Below are 21,628 nucleotides of genomic sequence, written 5' to 3'. Positions count from 1 at the left end.
CATTTAATATTTCAATAATGGAAGGAAGGTGTTAATTTTTCCAAAAGAACACGACAACGAAAGTGTAACATATTTTGACGTCTGCTAGGAGAGAGATCTGCGATGAGGCGATAGTAGCGATCCTAGTGGTGGGCAACTACCCATGTTTGCATTTTTACTACATATTGAGCTTCGCGACTGTATATAGTAGACTGTGCTACTACTACTACTACTACTACTACTACTACCCTAGATCATATATAGTATATATGATCTAGGCTAATAATAATAATAATAATAATAATAATAATGATAATCTGTGGTGCCACAGCCCTTGAAGGCCCAGACAGACCAGCCGGCTGTTGGCCTCCTGTTCACATTTTGATAATTGTAACACAAATAAAAACTGAAAGGGTGTTTGGTCATGTTATACCCAAGTTACAAGCTTAGAGGTAAAGATTGTCTACTACTTTCATTCTATATCTTATGATATAATAGTTTTGTAACGTGTAGAGACTGGGAAAACAATTTAATAAAATCATTCGAATCATACTCGTTCATTTTATAAGCTATGTTGCAGGTCGCATTAAAAAAAAAAGCTAGGAATATTAACATTTTCTTCAGTATATTTGCTAGGACTTATTGTCATACGTACATGACAATTTTGCTTAGGTTATTAGCTTTCCGTCTAGGAATAGCTTAAGTGTTTTGAATTTAGCGTAGATAAATTCTTTATTTTAGATTAAGTTAGTGGGATGTATTTGACGAAATACTAGGTTTTTCCACTTCAGTTTAACTGATTTATGCAAAAGAAATTTTGACAGCTTCACGATTTCAACGCTTATTGCCACGCCCACTCTGTTTTGGGCGCTTAAGCTAATAGCGGATGTCGTTCACTTTTCTTCAAACATGGCGGCGCAATGGCCGCTCTATATTGTCTTTCTAGCTCATTGCGTATATCCACTTCTGACAAGTATTTATAATTAAATACTGGTTTATTTAATTATTCATTTGATGGCGTTCAGTATGAAATTATTGGTTCAGAATAACCATTAGTAAGTATATAGTTCATGATTTCTCACGACAGTTTCGAGTTTGAGTTATGACCAGCAAGTTTATGAACAGTATGTGTGCCAACTCAACGAGGTTGGGTTGGTGGGGAGTTAACGTCAAATCGCCGGATATACAATTGTAGTATTAGCGATATCAAGAGTCTGCTTGTTATCACCAGATAAATATAAGTTTATCTATTGGTAATGGGTTGATTCATACAAGAAGAAGGTGCCGTCCTACGAAGACATGGTTTTAATTTCAACATAAATATTTGGTAACCTCCAACTTGCCTTCGAAATTACTGGGTATTTAAAATTAAATTTATGTATGGTATTCATATTCCTGAATGCTATAACTTTATTTTTAATACTTGTACATTTCCGTCCATTTATCAATTAAAATAGTACAAAAGATAAAGATACGATTTGTAGCCTATGTTACATGTGGTTACATTATACACCGTCATACTGTAACTTCCTCGTACGTATATTAACCCGTTTCGGTAATCCTAGCTGGAAATGTGAAGTAAGAAAGACTAAAGATGCAGTAGGAGGAACTTATCCGTCACCACTATTAACTAATTAAGATTTTTTTTGTACACGTTCCTAGTAACATACATTTAGATGTGTGTACGTTTGTCACGTCGCATTTTATTTAAGATAACATAAAAAGATGTGTGGAGCAGTCTGCATTTAGACGCGAAAAATTACTTTCATACTCACTGTTTTGTGAGCTGTAAATTACGGCGAACGAAGTCTTTGTGACAGCAGCACAATCGGTAATTATTTATTTCAGCAATGCTGTACTTTTCTCTTATTTATGGAAGTAACTGAACAAGTGTTGAACGACACTGTGAATAACAGGGTATGTGAACGGTCGTTGAAAGTAAATTGAAACAGTTTTGCTTTTAACTGCGGCATGTATAACACATCGCCAAGAAACAAATCGAGAAAGTGTGGTTGGAAGGTTTCAGGCGAACATAACCTAAACTAACCTAAACCAACTTCTGGAGGGTGAGAGGTAGTTTAGGGTACGTTTGCTCTTCAGCCTCGCACCTCAATGCTCGCTGTGGAACATTTAGCCTGTAGCTGTTCACAGCGCTGTAGTTTAGTATAGTGGAGACTTTCTCGATGATCTCGTCATCTGATGACAGTGATAGCGGTTTACAGCAGTGCCATAAATGAATTCCTTATTCCCATGGGCTTTTTTTGCAATAGGCGTCAATTGTTCGACACTAAAAATCGAGAGTTGCTCTGTCCCTGTGATGTATGTCCACCAGTCTGTGTACATAGTTCGTAATGAAGTACCGAAGCTGATAGTTACCAGGATATGCGATAAAGTCGATGGTACATGAGATGAGCCTCGAGTTTCGAAGTTTGATGATGGCGAAGGATGAAACTGCCCATGACCTTCTGAGTTGAGCTGTGATGGTTTGTGCCCTTCCTAGCCAACGACATTTGTTCTTTCTATAAGGAGATTTTGGACTTCAGTCCTAAAAATCATTTTACTGAGAGAATCCATAAGCCTCACATGGGGGGAAAAAGGCAATATCATTATGCTTGTCCAATGATTGCGATTCTTTTTCTTTACGCATCCGCAACTTTTCCCTCAACAGTATTCAATAGACAGTATTTGGTTTCCAGTATTCTTGTCAAAACTTTAAGAACAGTTCTTAAGATGAACTCAAGTACGATTTATATGAGAAGTGTGCGCGTTCACAGTGCAGAATGTATAATGTTGCACTACGCACCGTGTGGTCAGTGTATGATCTTCAGGACGAACACAGTTTGGGGTTATATTATTACATTCTGAATAACAATAACTTATTGGTGTATAGAATGGCGAGGATAAGGCTTCAGGCATTAAGTAATGGTAATTAAGTGTATCTAAAGCGACATTAAAATTTGTATTGTTGTGCACTGTATCTATGAAAGAAAGATTGAAATGAAAGCTTATCTTTCTCAAATAACTTGTGAATAGAACCTCGGAAAAATATGAATAGGAGCAAAAATAACAAAAATATTACTAGACTGAGTGTTAAAAATACATGAAAAGTATAATCCATTTCGATAAAAGGGACCTATTTTCATAAAAAATGTCAAATAGAACCTCAGCGATGACACGGGAATGAGTAGTGTAGCAAACAATGAGTGGAGAAAGACTCCTTGAAAGAACCAAATCACAGCGCAAGTTTCAGGATGCCTGGCGATGGTCCAGGCTCGAAAATCAAACAAGTTTGTTATCGCTGTAGTGAGGATACCAGTGAGCAGTCAGGTGGGCAGTGCTGCTGTGGGATAAATGCTCCGATAAAGATTACTGGGCTTGTTCCGTCATCACCAGACATCTGTGTGCGATGTGCGAGCAGCATAAATGTAGGCCTATCCTAGTTTAATGGAGAAGTAGAGAAATGGTATTGGAAAAGTAAATAATTCGGTCATAACTGTGCTTACGGGTGTGACATTTGGACTTCAAAATCTATCATTTAAGGCTTTATTTTAATTATATAACAACAGTATTTAAAGTGGATATCTGAATTTTGTAAGTGTAGGCTAAATAAATGTTTAAATCACTTAATATTTTATTAAAATTCCAAATTTTATGTAATAAAATATACCTTACATTTAAAGTACCTTAGACATTGCATCCTAGAATGTTACTCGGCCTGGGTGGCACAGTCTGTACAGTGCCCGAAGTTGCGGGTTTGATCCCGGTCCAGGTCAATGGCATTTAAGTGTGTTTAAATGCGACAGGCTCATGTCAGTAGATTTACTGGCATGTAAACTCCCGTGTGACAAAATTCCGGCACACTGGCAACACTGCTATAACCTTGGCAGTTGCGAGTGTCGTTAAATAAATCATAATTTAATTTAAAATTTTGAATGTTAATTACTCAGTAAGTCTGTGAATTAAAATGTAAAAGTACAATTTCATAATTTTACTAAAAAATACAGATAATTGAACAGTTTTCATAAAAAGCAGACACAGAAATTAATTTATTTTAATTCTACAGCCATTTAATTTCCATAACAAAATTTGGGCTGAACTAGCATGGAGGTAGTTCCTTCGTACTCCACTTGCATATACGAATCTGTGACAGGTTTGGTTAGTTAGCCTTGCATGTACGATTAACTGTATTTCGACAAAAAATCCCTTATAAATTTAACGATTTTCACTTCCTAATGGGTGTGACAGAGTGCACCCGATGAAACTGTATAATGTACTTCTAATTTAAAATCATTTTAATTTTCTTTTGCCATGGAACATGAATATACTCGATATTTTTATCTTTAAATTATCACAATTCTCATTTATTTCCACCATTGTAACTGAACATTGTATTACTTTAATTTCAGTGCAGATCACCGACACAGGCCTACATGTTAAGGTCTTTCAAACACAACATCTTGGGAAATTCATAAACCAGCTTCTTTCCAGCCATTTTAATAGCTGATTCAGGAAGTGTGGCCACGACTTGTTCAAAAGTGACATGTGATATCTTGGATTCATCTCATTTGAAAGTTTTCGCATTTTTTCAGATATATTAAGCCTACTTATCATGTGACTTATTACTACGTAACTTTCTTTCACTCCATTGTTAAGGCAAACTTAAGCTTACTTGTAACATTTCAAGTACCAAATCTCATAACACAACATGTAAATATGATTACTTGTCCTGATAAATTTTCTGCAAAGTCTACCTACCCGTAACATTTCTTTATTTTTTGAAATGTTGACCCTTTTTTTGGTTGAAATATTTTACTTGGACATTCTTTACAAAACGATAAACTTTACATTACAATGTGGAAGTTTTGAGAACTTCCTATACTCGTTTTAATGATGAAAGAATAGGGTTTGGTCACAGCTTGAAATTCTGATATGGAGTTAAGAATATGCAGTTTGATATGAGTTCCTGGATGGTTTTTGATACACTGAACTGGGTTAATAATCTTCTTTTTTTTTTCCCCTTATATTCTTCTTTTATGCAAAACTCAAAGTGGATTCCAGAAATATTTTCTTTTGCAAAATCGTGAACTTGCCTGGGTGTCATAACATGCTTTTTGTATAGCACCCCCAGTGCATCTCAAGCACTTCTGCCATACATTCATTCATAGTTTTCTCTGCCGAAGAGCAAGTCTTTCAGTGCAAACCCAGCATTCTCCAATCTTTCCTATTTTTTGCCTTCCTCTTAGTCTCTGCATATGATTGATATATCTTAATGTTGTCTATCATCTGATATCTTTTTTCTGCCATGAACTCTTATCCCGTTCACCATTCCTTCAAGTGCATCCTTCAGTAGGCAGTTTCTTCTGAGCCAGTGACCCAGCCAATTCCTATGTCTCTTTCTGATTAGTTTCAGCATCATTCTTTCTTCACCCACTCTTTCCAGCACAGCTTCATTTCTTATTCACGTGCTGCTACCATGAGTCTAGCAAAATAATGTTATTATGCGTCAGTTTAATAGTCTATTTTGTGAAGAAAGATAAAGATGTTAGGAAAAGTTTCCAGTTTTTAGATTTTGCAGCACTGTCATTGGAAAAGTGACTAGCTGTCAAAAACCTCTTCTCTACGCTGAACTCCAGATGACCCGTTCTGAGAAGACCAGATTTTTTTAAACTTTTCCATATTTTCTTGTAAAAAAGAAAGGGACATGACGTGATGGCAAAATGTACACATTTCATCATCATCATCATGAACAATACATAGTTTAAAATAAAAAATAAATACTTATGTTAAAAAATAAATAAATATTTTGTAAACAACTTTCATAATATGATCCTGTAGTATTAGTAATGATATTTTGCCGATGTTAATACATCCTTTTCATTGCACAGTATTTGGTAAGAGTTGACACAGATGTCATTGAAGTTCACATGGCTTTCAAAGTTTGTGTCCACAAAGCATTCATGTAGGAAAGCACTCGTTCAAGGAGGGTGTTGGTTGCAGGTAAGTAGAGAAGAAAGTCAAATATTTTAAGAAAATTGGAATATGGCACATTGTTGACATTAAAGTGTGAAATAACTTTTACCCATCATTCACTAGGTGATTTTTTGCAGCTTCCAGTTTTGCAACATTCCTGATGTTATGTACTAGCCAATATGCATGCACTCAGTACCATCTATTAGCACTTGCTTAAGTGTTGTTCAGCTGTAGTATCAAGGAATGCAATCCCTTTATTTAAATATTTATTTAGAATGAATACACGGACATACTGTTTGATAAAAGATCCTCGTTTTCCAATTGTTCTGACAGCTGATGTTAGCAAGCAGTCTTCATTAACTGTCAAATCATTTACTGTAAGATAAAAATGACTTGAACTGTAATTATTTGGCCTTCTACTCTTTGAAGTATACAGTGAAAAGTCTATGCATGGCTGTGAAGAAAATATAATCATGCTTCTGACAAAGGATTTTCAAAGAATGTTTTGATAAGAAGTAGATATTTATTTTATGATTCAAAATATGACATTAGAGAAACAAACACAGGAGGACGTTCAACTGCAGGGAGTGGAGCAAGCTCTCTTGTTTTGCTCTAACCCTAAAACGTGTTTTTGCTCCTGGTCTACAAATTCGCTACATTCTTTGACTTTCAACCCAGTTAGTATACACGTAGAAATAATATACTTTTGAAACATTACCTTCAATATCAATGGAAAGAATATTGCAGCCGTCTGTACATTGTTGTGAAATATAAAAGCGTAACATCAACCCCACGTAAGTTATGACCCAAATTTTTTTTTAGTTTTGTGAAGACGTTGACTCCCTTTCTAGATACGCCTCCAAAATTGCAATTCAGATTATCTACACAAAAAGTGACTGGTTTTTTTAAGTTAGCATTTTTGAAAAACTGGCTCAAAAATGTAGCAATGGTGTCTGAAGTTTCTCCAGGCAAGGACTTTTGCTTGAATCCCCTCAGCAGGATTGAAATACCTGAGAAGTAATAGCAATATCGGCACGTCCTTATGATTTGATTTATCCGTCATTTTAGAAATAAATGTCACAAAGAAGTGAAATAGGGAAAGGAGTACAACAAAGATGCCCTTTATCACCTACTCTGTTCAACATCAACTTGGAGGATTTAGTGAAGAACTATCTTCAGAACGTGGGAGGAGTGATAGTAGGAGGAATAAGAATTAACTGTTTAAGATTTACTGATGATATGGCATTATTAGCAGAAGAGGAGATGATACTAAGGGAAATGCTACTGGAGCTAAATGAAAGCTGTATGTAGTATGGAATGAAGATAAATACCAACAAGACGAAGACCATAGTTATAGGATGAAAAATAAAGAAGGTAAACTTGCAAATTATGAATGAGACAGTAGAGCAAGTGGACAGCTTCAAATACTTGGGATGTACTGTAAGCAGTAACATGAGCTGCTGCCAGGAAGTCAAAAGGAGGATAGCAATGGCTAAGAGTGCTTTTAATAGAAAAAGGAACATATTCTGCGGACCTCTGAAGAAAGAACTAAGGTAGAGACTAGTGAAGTGCTTTGTGTGGAGTGTAGCATGTATAGGGCAGAAACATAGACATTACAATGAAATGAGACACGACTAGAAGCATTTGAAATGTGGATATGGAGAAGAATGGAGCATGTGAAGTGGACAGACAGAATAAGAAATGAAGCTGTGTTGGAAAGAGTGGGTGAAGAAAGAATGGTGCTGAAACTGATCAGGAAGAGGAAAAGGATTGGCTGGGTCACTGGTTGAGAAGAAACTGCCTTCTGAAGGATGCACGGGAAGGAATGGAGAATAGGAGAAGAGTTCGGGGCAGAAGAAGATATCAGATGATAGACTACATTAAGATATATGGATCATAAGAGGAGACAAAGAGGAAGGCAGAAAATAGGAAAGACTGGAGAATGCTGTGTTTGCAATGAAAGACCTACCCTTGAGCAGAACACAGTGAATGAAAGAAGTAAAGTTAGCTTTCTGTAAATCATAGTCTAATTCAGAAGTTGGAAATGTGGTTAAACATTTAGTACAGTTGTCTCAGGAAATATAAATTTTGGTTCAGAAGTACAGCAGATAAGTTTAGGAGAACAATCCATAGACCTGAAAGATTGTACTAGGCTATGTGATAAGTGAACACTCTTACTTTCATAATTATCTTTGTTATCAAAACTTTCACTTTTAAAAAATCTTTCCATGCGAAAATAGACGCACCTACACAGACCATACATTTATGCTTTTCACTGTTTATATGTTGTCTTCTATCCGACTGCAGCTTATTGTGTTGAACATCAGAGTCTGTAATTTTATTGTTTTTTTAACATAAGAATATTCCTTCTGCAGGCCTATACTGAAAAACACTTGCTTTTCAGTGGCATATTTCCACACATTTTTAGTACTTAAGTTTACTAAAAAAAGAAAAACAAATTTAATTTGATTAAGAACACTGCACTGTTTTCTATGAGAAGCACACTTTTTTAATGGAAGTGTCATTTATATAAAGCATTACTTATGTGTTAGTTGGTTTTGTCTTATTACTGGATGTGTCATGGGCGACGGTTGAAATAAAAGAGAGTGCCGGCAACATTTATCAAATTTTGACTAATGCGACTGGCACGGTGCCCGTTGGCCTGCTCAGAGTGACGAAAGCGGAAAGTCAGTGTGACATTCGCTTCGTATGTCCCCGTTTCACACAATTGGAGGTACAGAGTGCTCATATGAACACACTGTTGCCAGCACTTTTAAAAGTCTGGATAAAACTGATGCAATCAGTAGTAGAGATGGTGTAGTCTAATTCTATGCTGATAGTCATAGTCACAAGAAATGGAAAATTTCGGCATCTTATTTTACATTCAAACGGAGACTCAAAAAAAGGGACTGTCTCGACTAATAAGAGATCTTAAAGCCGAAGCTGTCGTATCACAGAAATAATGAAATTCCATTAAAAATTGAAAACACTTCGGTGTTCAGCTATGTATTAATATGAATGATTTTGTAATGCCTCTTTTAGGCTCCTAACTCCTTTTAGCCGTATTTAGGATGTATAAGGAAGGATTCATACAAGAACTGGAACAAGAATATATGTAAGAATGATGTGATGTATTTCTGAAGTTAGATTCAGGTACGATGGAAGAGTTGCTACTGGAGGTTATTGTCGATGTTTGATTGTAATACAGGATGACAAAATCACTGTGCACTTGTAGTGTAACTAAATTTTATTGTTGTTCTTTAAGTTACTTTTTTCTTTGAGGAACACTTTCATATATCAGCTTGTGTAATTATTTTCTCGATGGAAACATCTGTTACACTTACCAAGCGTATGGTGATTTTTGTACAAACCTTTACAATATTTTAATACAGATAATGCTCACATCATGGAATGTGAGTGGGTCAGAGTGTTTCTGTTTAGCAATGGCTAAATCTTACTTTATGATAAATCATATTATGAATAATTTTTCACAGGATGCAAATTGTTTGCAGATGATGTGATCGGTGGACTGCCATGCGTAAGAATCATTTCATAGGCTTCGCGTTTGTGTCTGTCTGCTTGTGGGCTCTCGTGACGTACTATCTGTTCCTGGATCGACCTCTCGGCCACAAGCCGAATCAGGCAAGTGTCCAAGTTGAGGAACACCTAAGCCTGCTGGAGTCCAGACTGAGAGAGCAGTTTGCGGACAGTGAGCGGCTGCTGCAGCAGGTGCGGGACACACTGCAGGAGCAGCAGTTGTCTGCCAGGGCCCAGGACAGTGAGGGCGGGGACGAGCAGGTGAGCAGGATGAACGTACATGTGACGAGGACGAGGACGAGGACGAGCACGTGAATGGATGAAGACGAGGAGCATCTGTTGCAGATAAGCAGAGTGCGGGCATTGGCCGAGTCTGACCAGGCGCCTGTGATCGCTGTGTTGGTGTTCGCGTGCAACAGAATCACTGTCAGCAAGTGCATCGACCAGCTGCTGAAGTACCGACCATCACGGGAGCAGTTCCCCATCATCGTGAGTCAGGATTGTGGGCACCGCCCCACTGCTGATGTCATTGAATCGTATGGTGATGAGATCATCCGTGTTGAGGTAACTGGCTCTTGTCATCATTGTTGCCAAAGTGCATTTAATTATCTGTTTTGTGGATCATTTCGCACCATTGTGGGTATTTTTGTGGATTTTAGAATTTATAACATTTTGGAAAACTATAAAAAAATTGTCGACCTTCTATTAGAGAATGATGTGTTGTATGGAACCTACATCAAATTGAATGAGCTATAAAATTAACTCTAGCTTTAATACTTAACGTTTTGTGAACCTTGGTCACTGAAAAATTGTTTTGGCCCCCCTCCCCCCGCGATTTTAAAAAATTAATATAAGAAAAACTGTCGATTCAGAATTTTGTATTTTAATGTGTTCCTCATACGCCAAATAAAATGAAAATCAGACTTCAAGATTGAAAAATAATTATTTATTGGTTCATTTGACATAGATGAATTTCCAACTGTAGCTTTCAAAAGCAATATTTCGTCCACTTACAGACTAAAGCGGAGTTCAGGCTTCATACATAAAAAGAGGAATGGGTATATACACAGTGTTCTGCCCAAGGGAAAATCTTTCACTGCAAACCCAGTATTCTCCAATCTTTCCTATTTTCTGCCTTCCTCTTAGTCTCTGCATATGATCCATATATATATATATATATATATATATATATATATATATATATATATATATATATATATATATCTTAATGTCGTTTATGATCTCGTATCTTCTTCCGTTCACCATTCCTTCTAGTGCATCCTTCAGTAGGCAGCTTCTTCTCAGGCAGTGACACAACCAATTATTCCTCTTTTTCTTCCTGATGAGTTTCAGCAGCATTCTTTCTTCACCCACTCTTTCCAACACAGCTTCGTTTCTTATTCTGTCTGTTCATTTCACACGCTCCATTCTTCTCCATATCCACATTTCAAATGCTTCTAGTTGCTTCTCTTCACTTGGTAGTAATGCTCATGTTTCTGCTCTATACAATGCCACACTCCATACAAAGCACTTCACTATTCTCTTCCTTAGTTCTTTTTCCAGAGGTCCACAGAAGATGCTCCTTTTTCTATTAAAAGCTTCCTTTGCCATTGCTATCCTCCTTTTGACTTCCTGGCAGCACCTCGTGTTACTGCTTATAGTACACCCCAAGTATTCGAAGCTGTCCACTTGCTCTACATCCTCATTTAGTATTCAAAAGTTTACCTTTTTTATTTTTCTTCCAACAACCGTGGTCTTCGTCTTGTTTGCATTTATCTTCATCCCATACTGCTCACAATGCCATATCGTCAGCAAATCTTATATACGTTATTCTTGTTCCTTCTACTATCACCCCTCCCATGTTCTGAAAATATTTCTTTGACGAATGATTGATGCATATTAATGCAAGGGGGGAACATTGTGATGGTAGAATTGAAATTCCTAAGCACAGATCTATTGCGACATGAGACCAGCATTTCATTTATTTAGGCAAGGGGAGGAAGGAGTGGGGGAGAGGGAGAGACTTCATGATTCATATCTTCTATTTTCTTGTGATAATTGGAAACAGTAAGTGCTCAAAGAATTAGACTATTTCTTCCATATATAAAATGCTTTCCCTTGCTTTAACGTTTTGGTTATCTTTCAAACAATGTGAGATCAGAGACATAGTTATCTTCTGTTTTAAAGGGCCTTTACATGTTGCATATGCAAATGTATAAAAATAATCATAAAATAAAAAAAATAGCTTATTTGGCAACCATAACATATCAGCTTGTATGCTTGGAATTGATATTTGTAAAGTGTACTTCAGTGTTACATAAGTTGAAAATATTGTATGTCCTGGTTCCAGGGAAATGTATACAAAAGATCAGCTGCCACACACTAAGTCTTCTTCAGTTGATTCCATGAAAGTTTACATGAATTTCTTATAGAAGACTGTGCTCTGTTTTTCCTTTGTTTGTTGCTTTTTCTGTCTGTTTATAGATAAAATTTTATGAGTAATCTATAATGAAGATACATTCAAGAGCTAAATTAGGTGCAAAATAAACATACTTTCCCTAGTCATGTGAAGCAGGCGCTACCTGAAGTTGACTTAGACAAATTCGTGGTGCAGAAGATCGGTCATTTATTGTGTCTAAGGCTGTAGATCATTAAAAGAACATTCCCCCCCCCCTTTTTCTATTGATTACTCAATTTCAAATATTTTCTGAAACAGTAAAGTATATAGGACATGAATTTCTTTATTAAAAGTTGTTTCGTAGGTAGATTTACTCCCAGGTAACGAGCTAGTCTCTTGATGCTAGGCTCATGCAGTAGTACGTTTGTCAGCTGATCCGGAATTGTGCTGAGGTGTGGGTTCGATTCTCACGTGGGCTGATTACCTAGTTGGGTTTTTTCTAAAGTTTTCCCAACCATACGACGAATGTCAGGTAATCAATGGCGAATCCTCGGCCTCATCTCGTCAAATACCATCTCGTTATCACCATATCACCAATTCCATCGACACTAAATAACCTAATAGTTGACACAACATCATGTTCCCACCCATTTTCTCCTAACAGTCTTTTTCCCTGAATCCACTTTCCTGAATTGTAAATCCCAAATTCTTTATCCCGAATGACGAAATTCTCGAATTATTTTTCCCGAATGTACAAATTTCCAAATATTTTATAAATACTATACATTGTGATGAAATGGATGATCAACAATTATGACGATATTGTCTCGATATTTCCATGAATATTCAAAATTGCAGTATGAATATGAATGAAAAGTCTGGACGTAACATCGCCATTAGCCCAGAAAACACCCTATCGATGCCAGCCATCAAAGCCTACATTCGAAGAAGACTAATAATCATTGTTTGCTAATTTAGGGGGGAAGAGAAAGCCTAATAATTATCATAAATTTAATTTTTGCAACTGTGTTCCATTATAGATCATAATAATACCGCAGTCTAGTACATACAGTCATGAAGCTCAGTACGTAGGGACAGTTGAACTTGCTAGTTGCTAGTCACTAGGATCGCTATGATTGCCTCATCAAAGATCCCTTCCCTAGCAGACGACAAAATGTGATACATTAGCACCTTCCTTTCATTATTGAAATATTAAATATATAAGATTTATTTATTATTTTAATGAAATACCTATATAGTAAGTTTTATAAACTCACTTCTCTGGATCTTTCGGAAGAAGGATAACTCTGCCCTCTTCTTCTTATAATTTATAGCGCTACAAACGTCTCCTCCTTGTACCATATTATTATTGCAATTATTGTATTTTACTCGTTAACATTTTATTAGAACCGATAACAAACATATCACAATTTACACAATTTTTCATTTTCTTCACAACAATGCAAAATATGGTACAATCTAGTTGCTAGCCGCTTGGAGCACTGTATCGCAAAAAATCACCTCAAGCTTCGTGACTGTATGTACTAGACTGTGATAATGCCATGTATGCTTGCAAAACGTCATTTATTTGTTACAGTACACCATGAAGATTATCTGTAGGTAGAAAAATTTCCAAAGCAAAAAAATGTGTCAAGAGTCAGGATGAAACAAAACTTCACTTCTCATTGATAATCATGGGAGGTTTGGATTGAATCTACTTCTGTATACTTGCAGCAGCCAGACCAGAGCGACATTCCAGTGCCTCCTAAAGAGAAGAAGTTCAAGGGCTACTTCAAAATTGCACGGCACTATGGTTGGGCCTTAAACCACACTTTCTTCAAGTTCAACTTCGACACAGTCATCATTGTTGAAGGTGAAGTCCTGCTCGTACTGGTACATTCCTCAGCTTTAAAGCATTGCTGCAATGTGTCCGAGCTGTTTTCTTCGGTTTCAGATGACCTCGATATTGCACCGGACTTCTTTGAATACTTCCTGGGGACATACCCCGTGTTGAAGCGTGACCCGACACTGTGGTGTGTGTCAGCTTGGAATGACAATGGGAAGGTAGGGCTGGTGGACGAGAATGCCCCCGACCTGCTGTACCGAACTGATTTCTTCCCGGGCCTTGGCTGGATGCTGACAAAGTCGATCTGGACAGAGCTGGCGCCCAAGTGGCCCTCCAGCTACTGGGACGACTGGGTGCGACAACCAGAGCAACGGCGCAACCGTGCCTGCATCCGCCCCGAGATCTCCAGGACGAGAACTTTCGGAAAGATCGGAGTTAGCAAGTGAGTGTCAGACTTGCTTGTGCGGTTAGTAGTACTTGGGGTAGTCAGACTGAGTTCCGTGCCATGCTATACCTCGTGTTGCAACCAAGGAAACGCAGCCATCACCGCTAATAAGAGCATGCAATGTAACTGTTATTACTGAAATTGATGATAATGAGCACTAATCTGTGTTACAAAAATTGTTGAAAATATGTCTCTCAACAGTAACACATTCCCGACATCAAGATAGAAAATTGCCTTTAATATGCATAAGGTGTGATTAAGGCAAATTCTCGACTAATATTTTCTTTTAGTTCCTCCATTGTATGAAGATTATTCTTTTAAACTTTGTCTTTTAAGTTCCCCTTACTTACTTACTTACAAATGGCTTTTAAGGAACCCGAAGGTTCATTGCCGCCCTCACATAAGCCCGCCAGCGGTCCCTATCCTGTGCAAGATTAATCCAGTCTCTATCATCACACCCCACCTCCCTCAAATCCATTTTAATATTATCCTCCCATCTACGTCTCGGCCTCCCTAAAGGTCTTTTTCCCTCCGGTCTCCCAACTAACACTCTATATGCATTTCTGGATTCGCCCATACGTGCTACATGCCCTGCCCATCTCAAACGTCTGGATTTAATGTTCCTAATTATGTCAGGTGCTTTTAAGTTCCCCACAAATAAAAATTGCACTGAGTGAGACACCTCTGACTGAGGTTCTGACTGATATATACATCTATTATCAGGCAGTACATCTCACTTGACGATATGTGTCAGAGGAAGAACAATAGTACCGAGCGAGTTGGCTTGGACAATAGCGTTTGAGTCTCACATTTGGGAGGTTCTGAGTTCAAACTCCATGGCCGACAAATCTAACTGAGGTTTTTCATGGTTTCCCTCAGTCACAAAGGCAAATGCCGGATTGGAAATTTGCATGCCATGATTCATCACTGCCTCAATCACCAATATCATAAACATTAATCAAAATCTAAATTCAGTTACATGAACACAAGCCATCACAACACACAATAGAAACAGGAACTCAACAATAGTAAAAACGACCTACTGTTATACTCAAAGATCCTAAACGCGCGATATGACAACAGAAGTTGTTGTTTTCTAATGTTAGGCGTTTGACAATAAAGTCATTTGACCTCTTGCACTCCAATATTTTTCAAAGATATTGTCATGGTCAACCACTGAAGCACAGATTTTGAGATGACCACAGATGTTAAAGCGTGTATAAATAAACATACCAAAAAAAAAACAATTGTTTGTATACATCTGAAGTCTGATTAGTGTAATATGTAGCTAATTGTCGATGTATGCAATGAATAGGATAGGAATTGGCCAACCTACCCCATTATCATCTCTTGGCCTGGTTGCCTCATAAGTGGTGCCAAGTTGGTATCGCTTGTCTTCGGACAGTTGATTAAACAACAACTGAGTGAGATTGGAGCTAATAACTCTTTCCTCAGATAACTGATAAATAAGTTCCAGTGATTCGTAAGCAGTATGTGCTGTAGCAGAATCCTGCCAGAAGAATTATTGTTGACATTCAGTGTCTGTTAACTGTTCGAAAAAAAAGTCTTTATATTGCTGCTCATTATCTTAACAGCATTGATAGTGTCTTCATAAATAATAGATTGTCTTATTCTGTGAGCATTCCAACCAATCTCTTAATGGACTAGTGGAACAGACTGGAGGTTTTCTATGCTCCAGTATGGTATTTTGTGAAATTACGTGGTCATGTAATTCGAACCATGTTTCATCTGAAAACATGATTCATTCAGGATTCAGTCTTCTTTCAGCAATACTTTTCAGCAATACTTTTCAGCATCCTGTTACAAAATCAGATTCTGCCCTTGTGATCGCATGGTAGAAATTCGTGAGCCATTGTAATGTTAGTAGTTTAGTAGCAATTATTACTGCAGATTTTGAAATCTCTATTTCCTGAGCAAGCTGACACACTTGCCCACCTATTTCATCTAATTTTCTTCCCATGAGAAACTTTTGTCTGGTAACAGATTTTTTGTCTTAGAGGTCCTATTTGTCATAACTTTTTAACAAGCCGAACAGGATTACTATTGGTTATTAATGGGGAAAAATTTGCGCTGGTCCCGGAGCGAATTTTTCTCCATTAATAACCAATAGTAACCATAACAGATAATTCTGTAGGACCAAAAAATTAATCGTTATGTGGAACAGGATTGCCAAAGTATTTTCTTGTAAATCTTCATGACACTATTCTGCACGAGTTTGTTTTTACGTAATGTGCATAATTCATAAAAGCTCTTGCTGTCATGGCATAACAAATTATGAACAGTTTAGCGTATGCACAGTGATGAAATGTAACTGAGAACTGAGTAACACATCAACTCACAAACAAATTCTGAATCAAACACACAAAGATAACAAATTTAACTGAGAACTGAGTAACACGTCAACTCACAAACAAATTCTAAATCAAACACACAAAGATAACAAATTTAACTGAGAACTGAGTAACACATCAACTCACAAACAAATTCTAAATCAAACACACAAAGATAACAAATTTAACTGAGAACTGAGTAACACATCAACTCACAAACAAATTCTAAATCAAACACACAAAGATAACAAATTTAACTGAGAACTGAGTAACACATCAACTCACAAACAAATTCTAAATCAAACACACAAAGATAACAAATTTAACTGAGAACTGAGTAACACGTCAACTCACAAACAAATTCTAAATCAAACACACAAAGATAACAAATTTAACTGAGAACTGAGTAACACGTCAACTCACAAACAAATTCTGAATCAAACACACAAAGATAACAAATTTAACTGAGAACTGAGTAACACGTCAACTCACAAACAAATTCTAAATCAAAAGCACAAAAATAACAAATTTAATTGAGAACTAAGTAACACGTCAACTCACAAACAAATTGTGAATCAAACACACAAAGATAACAAATTTAACTGAAAACTGAGTAACACGTCAATTCACTAACAAATTGTGAATCAAACACACAAAGATAACAAATTTAACTGAGAACTGAGTAACACATCAACTCACTAACAAATTGTGAATCAAACACACAAAGATAACAAATTTAACTGAGAACTGAGTAATACGTCAACTCACAAACAAATTGTGAATCAAACACACAAAGATAACAAATTTAACTGAGAACTGAGTAACACGTCAACTCACTAACAAATTGTGAATCAAACACACAAAGATAACAATTTAACTTGTAAATCTTCATGACACTATTCTGCACGAGTTTGTTTTTACGTAATGTGCATAATTCATAAAAGCTCTTGCTGTCATGGCATAACAAATTATGAACAGTTTAGCGTATGCACAGTGATGAAATGTAACTGAGAACTGAGTAACACATCAACTCACAAACAAATTCTGAATCAAACACACAAAGATAACAAATTTAACTGAGAACTGAGTAACACGTCAACTCACAAACAAATTCTAAATCAAACACACAAAGATAACAAATTTAACTGAGAACTGAGTAACACATCAACTCACAAACAAATTCTAAATCAAACACACAAAGATAACAAATTTAACTGAGAACTGAGTAACACATCAACTCACAAACAAATTCTAAATCAAACACACAAAGATAACAAATTTAACTGAGAACTGAGTAACACATCAACTCACAAACAAATTCTAAATCAAACACACAAAGATAACAAATTTAACTGAGAACTGAGTAACACGTCAACTCACAAACAAATTCTAAATCAAACACACAAAGATAACAAATTTAACTGAGAACTGAGTAACACGTCAACTCACAAACAAATTCTGAATCAAACACACAAAGATAACAAATTTAACTGAGAACTGAGTAACACGTCAACTCACAAACAAATTCTAAATCAAAAGCACAAAAATAACAAATTTAATTGAGAACTAAGTAACACGTCAACTCACAAACAAATTGTGAATCAAACACACAAAGATAACAAATTTAACTGAAAACTGAGTAACACGTCAATTCACTAACAAATTGTGAATCAAACACACAAAGATAACAAATTTAACTGAGAACTGAGTAACACATCAACTCACTAACAAATTGTGAATCAAACACACAAAGATAACAAATTTAACTGAGAACTGAGTAATACGTCAACTCACAAACAAATTGTGAATCAAACACACAAAGATAACAAATTTAACTGAGAACTGAGTAACACGTCAACTCACTAACAAATTGTGAATCAAACACACAAAGATAACAATTTAACTGAGAACTGAGTAACACGTCAACTCACTAACAAAATTCTGAATCAAACACACAAACATAACAATTTTAACTGAGAACTGAGTAATACATCAACTCACTAACAAATTGTGAATCAAACACACAAAGATAACAAATTTAACTGAGTAATACATCAACTCACAAACAAATTGTGAATCAAACACACAAAGATAACAAATTTAACTGAGAACTGAGTAATACGTCAACTCACAAACAAATTGTGAATCAAACACACAAAGATAACAAATTTAACTGAGAACTGAGTAACACGTCAACTCACTAACAAATTGTGAATCAAACACACAAAGATAACAATTTAACTGAGAACTGAGTAACACGTCAACTCACTAACAAATTCTGAATCAAAAACAAATATAACAAATGTAACTGAGAACTGAGTAACACGTCAACTCACAAACAAATTCTGAATCAAACACACAAACATAACAATTTTAACTGAGAACTGAGTAACATATCAACTCACAAATTCTAAATCAAACACACAAAGATAACAAATTTAACTGAGAACTGAGTAACACGTCAACTCACAAACAAATTCTGAATCAAACACACAAAGATAACAATTTTAACTGAGTAACACATTAACTCACAAACAAATTCTAAATCAAACGCACAAAGATAAGAGTTTTAACTGAGAACTGAGTAACACGTCAACTCACAAACAAATTTTATTCTAAATGAAATGCATAATGATAACAATTTTAACTCACTAAGCAAACTGACTGTCATGCTCACATTATGCTTTGTGTTGCAGTGGTCACTTCTACGAGAAGCATCTTAAGTATATAAAACTCAATGAAAAGTTCGTGCCTTTCACCCAGAAGAACTTAACATACCTTTCCAAGGTGAGAGTTCTGAACTGTGTGACCTGTGACCTGCAGCTGAGTGGGTGAGTTGAGAATCGTACTGACGTGCACGCTGCTTTCAGGATAACTATGACGTCCAGTTCGTGAAGCAGGTGTACGAGAGCCTGGTGGTGACATACCAGGAGCTGAAAAGTGGCTCCATCGTGACGGAGGGCTCAGTGCGCATTCCCTACCACACCAATGACATCTACAAGAGGACGGCTAAGATGCTGGGCCTCATGGATGACTTCAGGGTAAATGGCATGTTTAAGCACTAACGTAATCTAACATAAGGCACTTCTCCATTGGAGTTATCCATTTCTTATGCCCCTCCTAGTCTGACAGACTTTGTAGGGTGAACTGTCTCTTTGTTTTTTTTACCTCTATTCTCATGAGTATAGTTATTAGTTTTTTCACATAACCAATGTTCTTGTGAGACTAGAATTTTACTATGATTCGTCACATTTGATTAAATTTGTTATTTGTTTTGGAATGGAGTGTTTGAGACCTCTGTGCTCCATTACCAGGCTTATTGCATGACTTGATATCCATTGTATTCTGAAATGGTAGTGAATAGCTTCATAATGCAGTCAATTTTGAATTTCTTAGAAAGCATTATTCTTTTTATTAGTGCATTGCTTAGGACAAGGGCAGCTTTTGTTCAACGTCTAAGAGTAATGTTGAACTTATTTTAAGCATAATATTTCTGTCGTGTCTGATTCAACCTCTGATACTGACACAAGCTCCATTCTACTTCCTTATTGTGCAGAGTATTGTGTTCTAACCTGCAACACTTAGAGCTGGAGGCAAGTGCAGCAATCCCTGATACTGACTGAAGCCCTGTTCTACTTCCTTATTGTGCAAAGTATTGTGCATTCGAACCTGCAGCACTTAGTATCCGAGGTTGCTGCACTTGCTCCAGCTCTGTTCTTGTGTGTTTGAACCTGCAATACAGCCGGGGACAAGTGCAGCAACCTCTGATACTTCTCAGGCTCTGTTCTACTTTCTCGTTATGCAAAGTATTGTGATGTTTGGAATATTTTTCAAGACACATTTCCAATTTTTCTGATACTGACAGCCTTCAGAACTATTGGATCGGTTTTGGATCTTGTTCTGTTAATCCAGGAAGTGTGAACATGAATTTCAATAATGTTATGCTGTAAGCAACATGAGATTATTTGAAGTTCTCATGCTAAAATTGTATACAATTCACCTGTGATTTTGACCTGTTGTACATTGACTGTGTAGCTATGTGCTTATCTGTTGACCTGATGTGCTTGTTGCAGAGTGGGGTACCTCGCACAGGGTATCGCGGTGTGGTGAGCTTCCTCTATAAGGGACGACGAGTGTACCTGGCACCAAATGCCAACTGGAAGGGCTACGACCCTGGATGGAGCTAGCACTAACATTCCTTTTAGAGTGAGGCTTACTGTAGCACAAGAGGGACTTCCTGACAAGTGCACCACATTCTTCCTTTGCAGGGCTACCAACATTTACATGTTGGGACCCTCCACATTGTTGGATCTCACAGGCTCATGTAAATAAAGTTTTTAGTTTGTAGATTTAAATGTGAAGCACACAACACAGTTTCTTTGTGTTCTCCCCCTCTTGCGTGTGCGATGCACTCCTGCCAACTTTGTTGTTCTTCTGTAGCTTGGCTGTATAAATATTTATTGTACATATTGAGTTGTGCAATTGGGAGGGGGGGGGAGTTGTTGAAGTGATGACTGCTATTACAATAAATTACGGAATGATTTATTCTCGAATTTTCAGTTCAGATGAACACTTCTCCTTATCCTTCTCTCTTGATGCAAGAGATTCTCTTATGTTCTCAAGCATGAAGCAGTTAGTGGATGTGAGTCACAACAGAATGGTTGAGGGAGGATCATCACACTACACAGAAGAGCAGATGAAACTCAAATTATATATTTTTTATTTATGCTTCCTTCATACAGATAAATGAAGAAAATAAAATATACACTTTCAAATTTCAATGGAAATAGCTGTAAGTTTTAAGGCCACTTAATGCATAGGCATGGTGGACAGTTGCCCGGGGGTCCCCATGTTAATCTATCCACAGACCAGAATTTAACACTAATTTCCCAGTCACCTGCCTAAACATTCAAATCATCTGCTAACTCAGTAGAAGGAGAAAAATTACGACTTGTAGCAGAGAGTTGGCATGTCTGACATCCTGAAGACCATCGACTTCAAGCCAATTATAAAGACATTCTCTGTAAAGAAATTTCACAAATATTTGTGTTGAAAACTTGATTAATAATAAATAATGTGTGGTAATTTCATAATGTGCGCCT

The 21,628-nt window shown here is 36.7% G+C and overlaps 1 protein-coding gene across 5 annotated transcripts; it reads left to right on the top strand.

Annotated features, from left to right (window-relative positions):
- Positions 1-891: 891 nt before the first annotated feature.
- On the top strand, positions 892-21,071 carry Mgat1 (alpha-1,3-mannosyl-glycoprotein 2-beta-N-acetylglucosaminyltransferase). Of its 5 annotated transcripts, none has more exons than XM_069836502.1 (8): positions 892-1,034; positions 9,462-9,747; positions 9,832-10,050; positions 13,619-13,757; positions 13,839-14,172; positions 19,223-19,313; positions 19,397-19,567; positions 20,600-21,071. In XM_069836502.1, exons 2-8 carry the CDS (start codon positions 9,484-9,486, stop codon positions 20,711-20,713), a joined length of 1,332 nt encoding a protein of 443 aa, XP_069692603.1. In that variant the 5' UTR covers positions 892-1,034; positions 9,462-9,483; the 3' UTR covers positions 20,714-21,071. The 5 variants fall into 5 exon arrangements, with proteins under 5 accessions (XP_069692603.1, XP_069692605.1, XP_069692602.1 ...); XM_069836504.1 differs by lacking the exon at positions 892-1,034 and adding an exon at positions 1,103-1,337 and having other exon boundaries at positions 13,622-13,757; XM_069836501.1 differs by lacking the exon at positions 892-1,034 and adding an exon at positions 1,104-1,306.
- Positions 21,072-21,628: the final 557 nt, after the last annotated feature.

Source organism: Periplaneta americana, chromosome 9, assembly GCF_040183065.1.
Source record: "Periplaneta americana isolate PAMFEO1 chromosome 9, P.americana_PAMFEO1_priV1, whole genome shotgun sequence".
Classification (NCBI taxonomy): domain Eukaryota; kingdom Metazoa; phylum Arthropoda; class Insecta; order Blattodea; family Blattidae; genus Periplaneta; species Periplaneta americana.
This window is presented reverse-complemented; position numbering and strand designations above follow the sequence as displayed.